Source organism: Melozone crissalis, unplaced genomic scaffold, assembly GCF_028551555.1.
Source record: "Melozone crissalis strain CALT ecotype California unplaced genomic scaffold, PUWL_Pcris_2 ptg000012l_1, whole genome shotgun sequence".
NCBI lineage: Eukaryota > Metazoa > Chordata > Aves > Passeriformes > Passerellidae > Melozone > Melozone crissalis.
In genome coordinates this window covers 8280194-8298144 of record NW_026535790.1, presented here as the reverse complement: position 1 = coordinate 8298144, position 17951 = coordinate 8280194, and the positions used below count along the sequence as shown (strand labels likewise).

The following is a 17951-nucleotide window of genomic DNA, read 5'->3' as shown; positions in this document are numbered from 1 at the left end:
GCAAGACTAAGTTGGGCTTAACAGCATCACCTTGGAGCCAGCTCTGATCCCTGATGCGGAGTCTGGCTTTATATGCTTTTTATTCACAACTACTGGACTTGGGAACTCAGACACCGAGTCTCATATATGTTTTTTGGATCCATGTCTGCATGAGAGTAGAGGTGGCTGTTTAGGTCCAAAACTTAACACAGCCCCCAGAAGATGTTCCAAACATGGCAGCTTATCTTTTGATGACTTCAAACGGACAGCATTTACCCCTACAATACTGTCATATCCTTTATTTATGCTGGACTTGGCTCTGAAATCCTAATTCAGCACTAGCACTCTGGAAGTTTTGCCTGAGAAAGGACTGCAGGATCAACCCCTTCAGCTCCACATCCTATATTTTACCAATAGCACTGGGATTGCCAGCTTGCTACAAAACTTCACTGTTGAAATGCTTCTTGCCTTTCAGAAAATAATCTCATATAAATTTTCTTTGAGATATTTTAAACCTAGCATATAATGCAAATGGATATATCAGCAACCATCTGTTTTCTTTCCCTTTTTTGTACTAAAACAAAATAATTTGCACCTTATTTTTCAAATGATAAAAGTGGCAGCTTTTTTCCTAACTGCAGAAGATGTGATTGTTGTCACCTTCTGCTTGGTCTAGTTAATGAAAACTTACAAAAAAAGCACTTAAAAACATTCCTGCTTAAGAATAAAAACATCAGATTTAAAAACGAAGTTATCTGCATGCGTGTGCGTGGGTGCACCCCTACACATGTGCTTATGTGCAAGACAGACTGAAGATTTTGTGGCTACCTCAGGAGTCTTACTGAGAACAAGCACTGCCTGGGCTTGTTAATAGATTTTATTTGTGTGCCTTAAATGTGACCTTCTTCATTTAATCTGCAGGGCTTGGACCGTGCAGTCACCATTGCATCAGTGTGAATAAAGCCCTGGATTTCACAGTGAGGATTGGAGGTCCCCAGAAAATATGAACTTCACAAAGGAATGTTACATTAAAAACAAGCACTGTTAAAAACCCCTACTGAATAAGTAATAACACTGTGATTCTATTACATAAACCTGTTGGCAACCCTGGTTTCACACACGTTTGCCTCTAGAGCTGGTTGAAAAGCTGGAACATTATCTTGACTGGAATATTCCAATCAGCTCTCATTGCTACAAACTTTCCTAAAGCTACTGCTCATGACTGACAAAATCGAGACAAAAAAAGAAAGGGAGGTGTGAGGGGAGGAAGGCCTTTTCTTAATAAAGGCAGCTTCAGTTAGTAAAATAACATAATCTTCAAGCTGCAAAAGCAGCACCTACTAATTAGTCATTGACTAAAACATAAATAATAAATACCTAAATTGTTCCTTCTATGCATCCATTTTTGTGCCAGATAAACATTTCAGTGCTCTGCCTTAATGCCAGCACAGCTGACACCACAATTTCAAGTCCAAAGCAAACTGAAGTAGCTTTAAACCAATACGACAGAGATACCTCAAGCCATGGGGATCTGTGTGTTACAGTCCTACTGCAAGTGTTGTTTAAAAGGGAATTCAACCTTCCTGTGAGACATGATTATGGAATGATCTAAGGGTCTGTTTCCCTCCTGATGTGGACACTTCACTCTCAGCAGAAAGTTATCCATGCAACACAGAAGGGTGAACAGATACCTTCCTTTATTACAGCAACAGGACTTCTTTCCTAATTAACCCAATGGCTTTTGATGGTCTTTTTTGGTTCTGTTGCTAACTAGAGATTAACACAGCAACAGCAACAAAGTGCATGTTTTTGCTAATGTAAAACATATTAGTTGGAGATGAATTTGTATATAAAACCTGTATTTCAAAAAGTTATTGGAATATAAATTAATTTTTCCCTCCTGTAGAAAATGCAGGTTGAAATGATGCAAAAACATGACTATTTAAAACAGGATGCAGCCTGCTAGGAATTCTGAAGACAGGCAAGGGTAGATTGTTGACAGAATAAAGTAAAAGCATGGAGAAACATGGCATTGTTCTCCTTCCCCTGGCTTTGGGCAGCAACCCACATCCTGCACAGCCTTCCAGGTTCCCTGGCAAAGGCTGGAAGGATCCTTCTTTAGGAAGAGATGGAGATCTGAGACCAAGGAAGGGAATTAGTGTTAAGACTTACTAGCCACTACTCAAATTAGGGAAGAAACCTGTTGTTGCTGATTTAGGTCCCAATTTTACTATTTTACTGGTTTACAACTCCACTGCCTGAGAAGAAACTCAGCTCAGCTCATGAGCAAAGGGTGTGAGCAGACACATCACATCCCACCCCAGCCTATACACACACACCTGCTCTACTGGCAGCCTGTGAAAATACTCAGGTACTGGTTGCTTCCAAAAATGCCTGCAGATTTGAAAGGGCTGAAATTCAAAAAAGTTCTTTGTTCTTTAATAAATACTCTTAGTACACTGACCCTGAACCCGACTGCATGAGACATAAAAGACTACTATAGCAAAACACTGGTTTCGTTTAGAGTTTATCATTAAATTTGTCTGAAAAAATCTCTGAAAGGAATCTCAAAGTTTCTGCTTTTGCTCGTTCTCTCTAACTAGGATAACAGACATCAGCTATGTCCAGAATTACTTTGTGTTATTAAAAACCCAAGTGAGGCTGTACCATAATTACTTCACATTCTCTGAGGTCATGTAGCCATACAGGCTTCAGCCTGCAGGAACCAACCTCCCCAGAAAGTGTAAGTAGAAGGGAATTTTGATGTGATTTATTCATTATAGCAAAATAATGAAAGCCTATGAAACAGCAGAGGCACGGACAAATTTATTTTAAAAAAACCCCTTTAGCAGCTGCTCCTTCACTGCTCTCCCCATGGCTTGGTGCTGCTGTTTCCAAGCCCACAGGCTGATGGGTGCAGTGGCACCTGGAATGGGACAGCACAGGCTGTGGGATGAGGCCACGCTCCCAACAGAGCTGATGGAGAGGGCAGTGCCAAAGGCCTTGTCAGAACTTCAGAACTTTTTTTTTGTTTGTTTTGATTTTGTTTTCTTAAAATGAATTCTATTACAACAAGTAACAAAAAAAATGTAACTTCCCCTTAGGTTTCTGAGACCTGGTGTGAGATTCACAGAGAAGCAAGGTTCAATTCCCTTTTAAAAACCTACGCTGGGATGGAGCGCAGCGGACGCTACCTCAGGCGGCCGTCGGGTTTGACAGGGCCCAGCTCGGACTTGGGGTCGGGGCTGAGGGAGCTCCAGGCGGTCTGGGCACAGCCCTGCAGCACGGGGCAGGCCGAGGGCCCCACGCTGCACACGTCCACGGCCGACCACACGCCGCTGACCAGCGAGTCCACCCAGGCGTCCAGGCGGGCGCCCACGAGCCCCGCGTTGCGCTGGGCCTGGTCGGCGCGGGCGGCGCTCACCGGGAGGTTCAGCACCGGGTTCAGGCCCTGGAAGCTCTGCTCCATGTACGCATTCTTTGGAGGCCCGCTGTGCAGCTTGATGGCTTCCTCTGGAAACGAGCAAAGCCCACAGTTAGTGCATTGAAAAAGCCACCGCTGAGGATCTAAGGTAAACAAAAAGAGCAAGGTTTAGGGGTGAGCTGTAGGCCACTTCCCACACATTGCATCCCCAGGGGTTGTGCTCGGCTTTGGCGCTCTTTGTGTTTAGTACTATGGATTCGCCTCACTGTGATTCTCATCCTGCAAGTGCTGCCTCTGATCCTGAAAATAGAGCCACCCTTATTATCAACATGTACAACCAACCCCGGAGCTGAAGGACATCCAGGACTGGCTGCACCTCAAAATGAGAAAACAGTTCAAGGACACCTGGTGCAAGAAGTCTGCCAACCCCTGTCAGACATCCAAGTGCTATTATTGATTTATCTAAGAGAAAGAGCCAAGATCTGAGCCTGTTTTGTTGTGGTTTTTTTTTTTCCCTAAACAGATGAACCTTGCTCTGCTGTGGAAAAGCCACAACATTTGTTAGCTCTATCTGCCTACAAAACCCAGGTGGTGCCATTTGTGGCACTAAAAGGACAACACCATGGTCTTGGACAGACCAGACCATAATGAAACACATGTAGTCCCAACATGATTCCAGGAAGTGCTCCAGCCTCACTGGAAAAGTAGTCTCCTGTGAGAGTTATATTTTCAAGCTCCTGTGCTGAACAGTAGATCACAACCATTCCCTAATGACACTTTGCATTGTGGTTGCTTTTCTTACCTATCTCCGTAAAATACAGTACAATACCCCAAATTTGCAATATTGCAGTAAAAATCAGTGTCAGGCTGTGAGAATCCTTTCAGAGACCTAAACTGGACACTGTGGGTCAGGCTGCCCCTGTCAAAGGTTGGCTGACTCCTGAGAGTCTGAGTGCACCAAGCTGCTGCTTATAAAATCAGGATGAGACCCTTGAAAAACCGAGTGCCAGTTGGGAGCAAATTTCCACCCATTTCTTTCCGCTCTCAGCTGCCTTCCCCAGCATCCTCACTCTGGCAGCACAGAGGATGTGTTTAGCTCTGCCAACAGACACACTGTCTAGAACAGAAAATGGGCCCATTCAGGCTGCTCCAGGCGAGGAAAGCCACCGCGCTCGGCGAGCGTCAGAGGCCAGGAATTACATATTCACAGCTACAATTCCTTCCACATGTCCTTGCTGCTTGCACTGCAGCCTGACACTGAATCCTTTCTTCCATGCAGAGGACAGCATCTCAGGTGCTGGAAATAAATCCTTGTATTTATTTAGAGGGAAAAAGGGTATAATTGGAGCTTTGCTGTTACATTTGCAGTCTTTAATGTCAAATACTGTGCAAGTCCCTTACTTCAAATCCCCAATTAAAGTGGTTCAGCACATGCCCATCACCATTATATATCATTTAACCGTTCCTGCATTTATCTAAACCCTTCCTTGTATTTTAAATGGCAGATACACACAATAACCTGTAGTCAAAATGAGTTCAATCTGTGCACATGTGTCAGAAATGTGCTCAGCCAGAGCACTGCAGTTTAAGAAATAGAACAAGTACACATGATTAAATTTCCTCCTTTGGAAGCAATTAAATATGGAAGACTGTTTGTCAACATTTTAGTTAAATAGGAACATTCTGAGTAAAAATTCCCAAATAAATAAGAGTTGGCATTACTAGCAGGATCATCTGATTGAAACAGGCAATTCAGCAAGCTTGTTGAATCAAAGCCTGTTGCACATGTGTTTGATGCATGGAACAAGAGAGATCTTTATTCAGACAAGAAACAGCATGAAATGGAACTTGCTGTTTTCTCTGGCTCAGCCTTGTACATGTCCCACGCCTCAGGACTTGGTGGATTATCAGGATTGGAAAGGATGAAACCTGCAGGAACTGCAGGACTCAGTGCTGGGCAGAGCAGCAGAGGCTGTGTGAAGGCTACCACTGCCCACAGTGAAAGGCGCTGCTCCAGTGAAGACACACAGAGAGCCCTGACCTGGTGCAGGTGGGGACTGCCTGCCCCACAGCAGAGCAGCACCCCAAGTTAGATGTCAGCACTCCTAGAAAGGAAAAGCTGGGCAACAGCAACCTGAGTGCAGAGTCACATGTACTCATCAGCAGGAAAAGCTGGGGACAGACCCAGAGCCCTCTCCTGGAGCCTCCAAGGCTTTGTCAAACAGTTCAGAGCAGAGAGCAGGGAAGGTGCTGCTCATCTGGGCAATGGCACATGGGCTGTTCCTCTTTGCATTAAAGGAAAAATGACAGAGAATCATGACTCCATGATTTACTGAGCTGGTACAGAAGAGAGACAGTGAGGCTCCCAAGCCTTGATATGCTGTAAAAAAAGGAGGCTGGAGCTACTGGGTGTGCTCTTGAAGCACTGACACTTCAGTCAAGTGTCACGAGGAAGAGCTCATGAAAAAATAATAATGAAGAATGTAAAGCTTGCCTCTAAATATTTAGACATTTAAATCTGTATGGCTAGTACAAACAACACAAAATTAGCTGAATTGCAGACATTAAGCCAGACTTTTTGTGCCTGCCCTTTGATTTCAGGAGGATGTGTATCAATGCAAAATATATTCCTCTGACTTGAAAATATAAATTTGAAAAACTTGGTTATTTTTGACCTCTATTTTTATTTGCTCTTCACCCATATGTAAGGACACATTTCTTAGTTGACTCTTCTTGGTCTAACTTTTTTGGATTAAACACGCAGCCATACAGGCTGGGATTTCAGCATTTTTGTGTGGGTTTGTTCATCATTTTGCAGAAAAAGCAAATTAGTTTAGACAGGCAGCAGGCTAAGGAATGAAAAATGTGGTTATCTTGGTACACATTAAGGCACTAGACCTGTGGGTTTTTTAAAGCAACACGAACGTACAGCTTTATTTCTTTCCTTGAGTTGTGTTAAAACCCTCTGGCAAAGAGGTAATTTTTTATTGACATTTTGTTTGTTTTCTCTCGCAGCAAACAAGACAGTGCTGCATTTGCTCATTGTGGAGCTAATCGACTCCTTGTCAGCTGGATCTGAACTAAATTTCAAAGCAAATCCCCGTCTTCAGGGTTTTTCTCAGAATGATGATTCCAGGGCATGTCTGCTCTTCTGCAGTCGTGCGCCTGCCTGCTGCTATTACTGCCTTTATCAAGAACATGTCATGTTACCTCTGGTTAATTTAAAGAAATCACAGCAGTTCTGACACAAGTTGCCACCCACTTTATAATCTGTATAGATGCAATTAGAATTGATTGAGCCACTGCAAACAACCAAGGGCAAAACAAAGGTTTCCCAGTATCTGCTAATTGAGATGATCTATAAATATGGATTAGGTCAAAAGGCCGCTGAGGTGCCTGAGTGCATCACCCATGTCTGCTAATGCTGTCAGCCCTTGAAAGGGGGCATAGGGACCAGGCACTGGTATTTCAGGCTCCATGGGAGCAGCAAAGATCAGCAGCCCCATGTCCAGGACATGCCATCAAGCTGGGAACAGAGTGGGAGAGCAAAGCAAAAAAGGAAGTTGCTCTTTCTCACTTCTTTCCTTGCTTGAAGGAGGAAGGGCTTTTATTGTATCCATTTATTTACAATCCAGGGTTTATTATCATCTTGAGGTTTTGGGGCTTTTTCTGCCCCAGAAGTGAACCTGCTACTGGCTCACAATAACCTCTTTGGCTTTAATGGAACAGGTACCATCCATTAAATGGATGACCACTCATTATTGGCACTCCAGCTGGCAGAGTACTGGGGAAACTTTGCTGTGAATATAAACTCAAATTTAAAAATGAAATTGCTTTGGCTTTTCCTGTTCCCATCACTGTGACCCTGAGAGTCAATCACACTTGGCCCTTAAAGAGCAGGGAAGTGGGGAAAGTGGGATGATGGAGATGCAGAGACAGCCTCTGCTGAATTTGCTGTTTTCTTATGATTTGAAGTCTGCTGGGTAGCTTGGATTACAGTCAGTGAGCTGCTGGCTAAGTGCTCTCAATGACACCTGTTGTTTGCTTCTGCAGCCCCTTCACAGGAGAGCTGGACATTTGGCCTTGAGTCTCCAAGCACTCAAATTCCTAAAGCTGCCAGCAGAAGTCCCCCACTCCTGTGTGATCTGCCAGTGATCTTACACGGTTCTGCTCCCTGTTTTGTCTTCTCCACATCCCATTCCCTCTTTGTCTTGGCTCAATTATTCCTAGAGCATCCTGCTGGTCCTTGGCAGCCCTCCTGTGTCTTTACAACAAGCGTGGAGTTCTTGGCTTTGACACACTCAACCATATGGTGAGAACCTCAAAACTGTTGTTTAGAAGAATAAACTGGAATCTGTCTGTGCAGGAGGTAGAGGGAAGGAGACTCTGATGGAGAAGGTGAACCTGATTTCTCCAAATGATTTATCACAAATGCACCTAATTTCCTTTTCTTTCCTTTCCTTTTTTTGCTTTCTCCAACCAGGCAAATACTTGCAGGCACTCCTGAGCCAGAGCATCTGCTGAAGGCAGAGCTGATCAGTGACACAACTCAAAGCAGAGAACATAGACACAGATTTGGATGGCTGGAGGGAGAGAAGGACCAGGAAGGAATAAGTAACATTAGATTATAGACTCTCCACTGAAATACCTTAGGGAGCCATATTTACAGTGGGAATACCCCAAACAGCATCCTCAGTAATTCCATGTAAGATCTGATCTTTCATAGATTCAGGTTTTGAAGAGGTCAATGAATCTGTGTTTTTAAAACAATTTACATTCTATCAGCTACTCACATCTGGACACAGCATCAAAGAAAATACTCACTCTTGATTTCCCTTTATGGCTTTACTTGCATGCAAAGAATTTAGGCCAAAATTAATAAATAACTGGAAATAAAAAACCCAAATAAATGAGTGGCATATGCTGTTTTTATAAACTGCTAAACAGAACATCTTTGCTGGCAGCTGTCCCATGATTATTTTTTTGTTTTGAATGCAATTACGAATTCTGAGGGCCATGATACAGGAATGAACGTGTTTTACTTTGATTATTCAAAAGAAGAGCCAGTGGCTCCCTTCATGATGCTGGGAAACCAAAACAACTTTTCCTTGTTGTGCTCTGGGCTGAAGTGATGTGTAGATAAGCAATGGTTTAGGAAATACAGGGATTGTTGTCATGCCCATGTTCTCCAGATACAAGATGTTTTTGTGCAAATGCTTTTTAGAATGGCAAAAGCAAATTGCACACAGGATCATGGAGAGATTTTTGTTTGTAACTTTGCGGACTCCACTTTCTGTATCTGGAGTGGATAAGACAGAGAGGGCAGGGCCATTATTGAGGAAATGACATGCAAAGTGCTACAAAATGTGTCAGTCCAGGGCAATCTTTCTGACAAGGGTTGTTATTTTATCAGGGCAGGGGAGGGCAGGGTGGGGGTTGGTGGTGGTGGTGAGGGAGGATGGTTGGAAAAAGGAAAATTTTAAAGAAATCCCTAATTAAACATATCCCCATCTTGTACTGACAACTCTGGGCTAAGTCTGATGTATTTTAGTTTTTATTTTCAATGCTAAGACAGGAAAATAATACTATTCCTTAATTTTAGAAGATTTTTGGCAGTTTTTGAATTGTTTATGGTAAGAGAAATCGTTCTTTTAGAAGTTCTAATTCTTCTGTCAAACTCTCATTATGCCTTTATTTGGCAGAGAAAAATGTTTTTAAAGAATAAAGTGATGACAAACTGACAAAAATCTGGAAATCAAAGGTAAATCATGATTGCCTGCACAGAGCACAATAGTGTCACTGAGACAGAAAGCCTTTAAAAAAAAAACAAAAACAAAGCAGGAATTTGCATTGTAAATGCAATTCTAACAACAGTGCAGTGTCGCTGCCTGCCCCTGTAATTAACTTTCTTCTCTACCTCCATGCCTCAGTCATCTACAGATTACACATCACATCATCAGTAGCAAATCACTCCTGAGACTTTTTTCCTAGACAATATTGTTCCCAAGCTTTATATTTCATTCCTGTAGTAGATTCTAGTTACCACAAGAATAAACAGGCTTCTTAACAAAAATGTGAGCCCAGTGTATCAATGGGCAATACAGGGTAGCTACACAATTTCAGTGGAATTATTCCTGATTCAGAGTTTGAACCAAAGGGAGTTTTGCCTTTACACCATAAAGTGTGGGCTTATTTTGAAGTCTGACACGTGTTTACCTGTCCATTGGGCTCTCACATTGTAGGGAAAAGCAGCAAGGTTGCTGGCTACATGCCACCTTTCCCATCCAATTTATGCCTTAAATGTTCAATTACCAAAGAACATGGAATTCATTAATTTCCAGCAGACAAGTTGGGAGCAGCTGCATTCAGAAGCAGGCTGCCTCAAACTTTGAAAATGTATCCCTTCTTCACATGGTGTCTGTTCACAATTTATCACTGCCTATTAGCTATTAACAGCAGTGGGTTGGAGGTGGTTTCGTTTCTGCTTAAGAAATGATGCCACCAAATGTTAGCAGCAGAAATCAGTGAGTTCACTCTGGTGCTGGAAATGTGTGGAATCAAGCTCCTGTTGAGTGAGATAAGGGCTGCATTAGCACTCAGCAGTTGTCTGCTGGTGTTTGCATTACAGAAGCAGCACTGTTGTGCTGGGAGGTAAATGCCTGACTCAGTTTATTTGCTGCCTTGTCAGGAGGAAGAACTTCTGAAAACTTAATAGGATCATTCTTGTATCTAGGAAATTTAAGATGTCTAAAGTTATGAATATTAATACTGGGCAGATGGAAGCACTTGAGCACTTTAAGAAAAATGGTAAAGATATTCAGAGCAACAAACTTGTTTTGATCTTACTGAATGAAAATCCAGGTGTAGGTGTAAAATGTTCCCTCTTCTCCCAGCACAGTGTCTTGGGCACTGGCTGCAGACCCAAAGCATTTGGATGGTGCCTCTGCCATGCAAACATGGGAGCCTGCAGAGCCTGGCAGCCCCAGCATGGCCTCTGTATTTGGATGGCTCAGGGCTGCTGTGGCAAGAAAAAAAGTTTCTTTCTAAAAACTGTCACTGTGGGTCTGGTCCTGACTGTATTTGTAGATATTTCTGTAACACAGCTGCTTGGCAAGTGCTGAGCAGGTTTTGGCAGGTATCAGGCAGAAGTGAATGCCTGGACCTGACAATATGTCAGGTGAGCTCTGGCCTAAGGTAATTTTGTCTAATCCAGCATTTTGTAAATTAATGCTTTTATTGTTAAACACACAGGCTTTGTCAAAAAAACAGTTTAAACACATGTAAGTCTCTAAGAGGAAATATGAATGAAAAGCAGCACAGAAAGGTCAAATTTTCTTTTCATTTCTAAATGATGGCTTTTATGATAGCTGTTAGATTACTGAGAGTCTGAAGTTCTCTGTATTCTGAACTGTGCATAATTTAAAGATACAAATAGTCTTTTGTTCAAAGTGGCTGTGTTTTACTGACTGGATACAGACACTTCCACTTCTCTTAGTGCTAAAATTTTCTTCTGACTTAGTATCTATAAAATCCCTTTCTTTAATCCTTTTCCAATACACTGCAACTTCATTTTTAACAGCTGCATTTACAGTGAATACAGACAAAATATCTATATTATTCTTGTAGGGAATAATAAAACTTACCTTGTTTGATAGGCTGCTGATTTGAGAAGGTGAGAGGAGTAACGAGGAATTTGGTTTCAGCTACCTGTACCCAGTGGTGCAGAATTTTTATTGTCCAGACACCAGGTCGCAGGGGCAAATTCAGAGGTGGTTTGTAGTGAGTAAACTCAGCACTGGATTCAATAAGAATATCATATGTTGCTGCAATTACATTGATGGGATCCACCCAAATGACAGTCACGGTGACATTGGGGCCTTTCCCCCACTTCTGCATCCCCACTGGCTCATCTGTTGGCCCAAGGAGTCCTCCAAAATTCCTGAAAAGCCTTTCCTTGGCATCCCACTCAGTGCCAATCTGAAATGAAAGAACACAGGGCTGGTAGCATCATCTCTGTAAGCACCTGAGACCTTTATGGCAAATAAGGGCTCTCAAGAGACACAAATCATATTTCTCTAATCACATGAATTATACATACATTTAAAAGCAACATGACCTAAGATCATAATGCATACACAAACTGTGAGGCAAGAAAGAAGGCTTGTTTTCTTGTTCCATTTCTGATTGATAAAAAGGTTTTCTTTATCTTAGAGTGACACAGCAGGTGATGGGAGCTCTCTCTTCCCACCACAGAAGCAGTCAACAAGGGACCAAGCCAGTGCACAGATAAAAAAAAAGTGACCCATCCTCTCCTGGGTCATGAAAATATATTACACACTTGAGAGATGGGGAGATGAACCCTGCAGCTGAGACCTGCCCAGCTGCTGCTAAGAACAGGGAAGACACTTCAGCTGCTGACTTCAGGACAAGTCACATCATATCCTTTACTACAATCCACCCATGAGATGCTGTCTCCTTGTACTCCCTCCCTGCCCCATGTGGGAATTTATTTCTTGTAAACTCTTATTGTCATAATAGTGACATTAGTTTTCATTTATTCACTACAGTAAACAGTAAAAAAAAGTAAAGAAGTTGATTCACAATCCAGTGTAAATACTTAATTGACCTTTCTTTTTCCTAGCAGCTTTCATGTTCCAGCGCTCTTTGTATGAATTTCAATGGTTCACCCATAGCCTGGGGGATGACACAAACTTCCCAGCTGTTGCCACTAACACTTGTGCACTACTGAAACCAGCACCTCTGCCCAGCCAGCATGGAAATGGAGCCACTGCCTTTCTTAGGCCAATGGGGAGACTTCAGTATCCCAGCACTAAAGCCAGCAGATGTTTATGAGGCTGAGCACTATGGAACATTTCCATCCATTCTCCTGTGTCCACAGGACTGAGGGCTGCACTTCTGCTTTTGGAGGCAGTTCTGGTATGAAACCCCTCAAAGTCCTTCTGGTTGTCTTTTGCTCTACTCTCCAAACAGTGCAGATGACCAAAGAGTTGATTTCTTCCCTGTATGGAAAGTCCCTGTGGGTGACCTCTGGAGACCCATGCACACACAGGCAGGATCCCCACTTTCAAAATATATGTGGGTATTGCAGATTTTCCCCACACAGGGCTGTCCTTATCCCTAAGCTTCACCTTACAAGGACACGGTCAGAACCTGCTTTCCTGAAAGCATAAGAGACAATTGTAGCTCATTTGCTTCAGAGATTTTTCTTCTAGATTTCATTTCACTTCATGAGAATAAGTGATTCCAATATAATACCTAAATCCCCCCAGATCCCCAAAACATAATGATTACCTGATGCCTATTACCTGTACTGGAAACTGTCCAGTCTCCAGTCTCTTCTAAATAAATCCCTGTGGTTGGCAGACAAATTACAGGAGGACTGCAAGCAAAATGCTACAAGGTCAGTAAAATAAAACCCTACCATCCTAACTCCATCTGTCATCACACAAATTCCTCCTACCAGGCTATGACACTGCAGAGTATGAGACAAAATGAGTCTTCCACTACTCTGCAATCAACACAGCATTTGTGGTATTTCAGAGGTATTTCACCCAGCACACCAGCTAATCAAACCAGACAGCATAGCCCAGATATCAGACCCAAGCACTGAATGCCTCAAGGAGCTGTCAGTGTGTGCTCTCCTGACAAGACTGACTGAATATGTATGGAAATAAGCTGAGAAAGAAAATTTCCTGACCAGGCCTTATTATCTACTCTGCCAACCTTCACTGAGGTGCAGCCATATCACACCTACCAGTGCTCAAGGGACCTAGAAAGAATAAAGTCACAACATGTGAAACAAACCTACACCCTCCTGGGCAAAGAAAATCTATAAGGAAGCTCTTTCCACCACATTCAGTATTTCTTACTGAAGAAGTCATTGCAGAAAGATTACTTTATCCTCAAAAATTAAACATTCACTCCTGACATCCAACTATTTCCTCTCTAGTTTCTCATCCCCGAGAACATAAATCAGAAAGTTCCAGTCCCCTTGCTCCATGCCAGGCTTCACAGAAGATGAGATGTGCTCTCACACACAGAGGTTTATCAGACTGCTCTGTGGAAGAGCCAAGGCTGCTTTTGGGGGAAAAATTGTAACACAATTGTTGTCTGGTTGTTAAGCTTTTGCAATGGGCTCCCTAAAGCAACCCAGAAGTTGCAGCCCAAGGGCAGGGCAAGAGGGGAGGGAAGGACAGGTCCCCCAGATCCCTGTGTGGGATCACAGCAAGGCTCCACAGGCACCTCGGGAGGGAAAGGCAGGGAGCTCTACACTCTGCTCATGGCATCTGCCCTTCATGTCTCATTCCCAGCTGGGGACAGACTTTCCCATGCTGCACAGCTTGCAGTACCAGCTGCTTTAAGAAGCACAATATTTTATAGGGAATTTTACTTAAAGCACTGGTTAGAGGTTTATAACCCCTTGAACTTTACACAGCTGAGTTCCCAGCACTGAGATGTCCAGTTTTACAGGGCAAGAGATACTACAGCCCTATAATAAGTTTCACAGCTCTTTAAAACATTGTGAGTAGGTTTTCACTTTCAAATAGAATACACCAAGTATGGATGGAATCAAACAGTAATGAATATCTGATAAATTATGAAGAGATGTAGCACAGAAACTGACATTTTCCACATAATTATTTTAATCACCTTTATTTTGGGCCTCAAGAGCAAGCACTGTGCACGGGGTATGCTTGGAAAGCTGGAAATCTCTCATTGGCTCAAAATTTCTGTTTCTATCTCTGTTCAAACCCAGGTAAAATTTTCCCAAGATAAATTATACCCTGATTATGGGTTTGTGTCTCATTGCTCACCACAAACAGGACCATTAGGTTCACACAATGCACACTAATTGCCTGCCACCTAGTTTATTTTATTCTCTGTGATGAATCACAACTCTTAACAAGACCAGAAACAGCATTTAACTGATAGAGGGTGAGCTGAGACTTTTAGTTCAGTGCAGCAAATCAATTCCCTGCCCTGCACAGAGAAGCTGCCTGAACCAGGCTGGCAGGACACATAGTGAGTGCATTGTGCACGAGCCAGTTTCAGGAGGTGTGGGAGTTCCATGCTTGGAAATCATCTCTTGGGTTTCCTGTGGGTTTATTTTCTTTGACTCAGGCTGCAGGAGCCATGTGCCATGGAAATGCTGCCATGAACTCCCCCAGGTATGGGGCAGCCCAGCTGGCTGAGGCCTTCCCACTTGTCTGTCCAGGCTGTGGGGTGAAATCTGCTCCTTGGGGATGAAGCGGGCAGGAGGCAGGGGCTGGAGAGATCCCACCAGCTCTGCTGCAATCTCAGTTGTGCACCAGGGCCACAAATACACTGGGGAGCACACGCAGTGCAGAATATTTGTGTGCTCTTCCTGCTGGCCCCAGTGCTGTGAGCTGGGACACAGGAGAAAGTTCCCAGCTAAAATAGCCCCATTCAGTTTAAAATTCCTGCCAGATCATGGGGTGAAAGTTGTTGAAGAACAAGAAGTTCTATGTCCCAATAAGCATAAATCTTAATTTTATTTTCTGTGAACACTGATGCTTCCATCCCTAGCTAAACTGCTAAGTTTGTTTTCCACATGCTGGACCTTGACAAAGCAGTGGCATTTTAATAAGCAGTAGCAGATCAGAGCTTTCCAGTCACACTGAAGTTGAAGAAGTTAATGCTGGATTTATAGCAGGGTAAACTGAGACAATTTGACTCAGAGGCAGAGATCTCTGCAGGCCAAGGAAAGGCAGAAAGTAAAAAAAAAAAAAAAAAAAATTAAAAAATTAAGTTATTTACTTTGTATGTTCTGGTCTTTTAAAATATGAATCATCTCTGAAAGGAGAGGACAATTAAAGAGGTTAGGTGATGAAAATAAAATGAAAACAAGTAAGCAGCCACCAAAACTCTTTTTGTTGAGTTTCAAACAGAAGAAAATGTTTCCTTATGCTCAAAAAAGCTCACCAGTGATTAAATCCTTAAAAGTACTAAATAAGCAGAAGAAATACTCCTACAAATCACAAGAATTGGAGCTTGTATGAACATTTATCACTGCATGAAATGGCAGGCTACCATCCGACACATTGACAAATGAAACACACTTTCCATCCATCTCTTTAATGGCACATTAGTGTCATGGATTTGCGCCATGCACACCAAAACACTGAATCCCACCTAGGCATTTCTTAATTGCCCAAGAAGATGGTAATTTATGGACTTAGCCATAATGACTGGAACACATTTCTTCAATCAATTTTATGCCTTAACTGAAATTTGTGGCTTAACAAGAAAAATCATGAAATTAACTGCTCAGACAATTGTATCTTTAAAACAGAACACAGATGTCAGGTCCTATTAGTAGTCAACTTTCCTGATATACTTTAGGTAGATTTTTTTATACTCTATGACAGACATTGCGACAAATTTCTAGAAGAATAACAGGATTTGTGGGAAATCTCAGCCACTGCTGTGATAATTTTCTCTTTTGTGTTACAACATCAATATTCTGCTCACATGTGGTATCAGTACCTGACTACCACTAATTTTGAGAGGTTTTTCCAGTGTACACTTGAGAGACACAGTTAAACATGTCACCATTTACATCTGGAATTGCAGAAAAATGGAATTTTCCCCAGGAGCCTTTCACAGCACTCACAACAAACATGGTGGCAAAACTTTTAAGTTACTTTTAAATTACTGAGCCCCTTTGACAACAACAAAAGGCTTCCATTTGTTTTTAAAACAGAAGGGAGTGAGGACACTCAGCTTAATGTAAGAAATGCGTGTTGACCACAGACCTGAACTGCCAATGGTGTCTCCCACGATGAGGAGGTACACTATGCTAGAAAGCCATTCTCACCTCAAATTTCCATGGAAATACATTTTCCAAAGGCTGCTGATTTACTTTCACTTTCCTGATGCCAGAGGAGTGCATGGCTGGCTATAAACACTCACCTCTGTGAACTGCAGCCTCCCAAAATCACTCGGTGGACTTGCAATCTTGAAGACTTTCTTGGGCATCACCCAGGTTTCCAAAGTTTCCAGTTTACTGACAGCCAGGTTGGTTGCGTGGTGCCTGATCAGGAAGCCTTGGAAACGGTCAGCAAGGAAGTAAAGGTGGATGGAAACTGGATGGCCCATGGGGTAGTATCTGTAAAACAGCACATGCTCAGCAGTTATGTAAGAGAATGAAATCTCCATTTACTTGGAGCTAGTGGCTTAAGAAGCATTCATTTCAACTAGAAAATCCACCACTGTACATTAAGAGATTTCAAATGTGTTCATGACTCATCATCAAATATTTTTAGGCTGTTCCGATTACCCCGTAACGTAAAAATATGTTACTAAGAATACAGGCTCATTAATTCCATATCCTCAGCTCAAAGCTCTTTAGGAGTCCTTGTGTTTGCCAGAGAGCTCCTCTCCCTCACCACCTCCCCTGGCAGAAAGTGGCACCCAGAGACACCCAGAGATTGTTAGGGTGCAGCACTGTTTGCTCGGATAAACTGAGGATAAAGGATGCCCCAGGACTGTGCCTGTGCTCCAGAGCTGCCCTTGCTGCCCCAGCAGGGTCAGTGCCTGTCTGCACAGGACACAGGGAGAGCTGTGTGACCAGGCACTGACCTCTCCATTCCCAAACCCCTTCCCCAAGGGCAGGGCTCTGCAGGCTGGCATTGCAGTGAAGGACACCAGGATCCTGTCCTCATTTTTGGTCTCTGTATATCTGAGAAAAAACTACACATTCTTTAAAGACTTGAGATTGCTTTTGTTCTGATTTTTTTACTCATAATCAGAAAAATAAAAAAAAAAAAAAACCTTGAAAAAGGCCAAATAACTGGGCAAAACCAATCACTGAGAGATCTGGAAGCCTTCAGTTGGAGCTGAGATTTCAAGACATTGTAGTCACAGCTTCAAACAATTAAAATGTACAGTTGATCGTCTGCTATGGCCTCGGAAACATCTGTAACAATGTTTGGGTACATATGGATGCATAAATAATTAAAAACGTGTTATTCATAGCTCAAAAACTGAATATTTTGCTACTTTACAGCACTGACATTAACTGCAAGAGAAGTTAAACCAACCAGCATCACACCTTCCCAGTAAGTCAGCCAAGCCTGACTCCTCAGGCTTGTTACCACAATTAAAGGATGAGCACTAAGGATGAGCACCAGGGACAACTTTCCATTGCATGAGGTCTGCAGCACCCCAGAAGGAACTCTTAGAGCTGGAGAAATCAACATAAGAAGACAGGGTACCAACAGGACCAGCACTGATGGACCAAGCAAAACCACTGCAAAGCTACACAGCCAAGGCCAGCAACAATCTGACTTCTGTTCCCAGTACTAAGACCTCCTGTTTTATATGTGTGCAGCAGCAAATATTTACAATATCCCTGAAATAGACTGAGTAAATTGCATCTTGGCAGCAGAGAGTAAAAATGCCTAGGGATGGAAAAAATGAATTAAATCTCAATCACACATGAATGTTGCTCCCACGGAAGATGCTGACACTCCATCTCCTTTGGTACCCGAGCAGTCTGAGGGGG

At 42.7% G+C, this 17951-nt stretch overlaps 1 protein-coding gene across 2 annotated transcripts in view; it reads right to left on the bottom strand.

Annotated features, from left to right (window-relative positions):
- Positions 1-2968: 2968 nt before the first annotated feature.
- Positions 2969-17951, bottom strand: part of XYLT1 (xylosyltransferase 1) — a 170577-nt gene continuing 155594 nt past the window's right edge. For both annotated transcript variants that reach the window (XM_054271126.1, XM_054271127.1), the window contains exons 9-11: positions 16358-16553; positions 11047-11380; positions 2969-3492 (exon numbers count right to left, since the gene is read on the bottom strand). In XM_054271126.1, the coding sequence (XP_054127101.1) occupies positions 3170-3492; positions 11047-11380; positions 16358-16553 (853 nt within the window). In that variant the 3' untranslated portion in view covers positions 2969-3169. The remainder of the gene's footprint in view (positions 3493-11046; positions 11381-16357; positions 16554-17951) is intronic.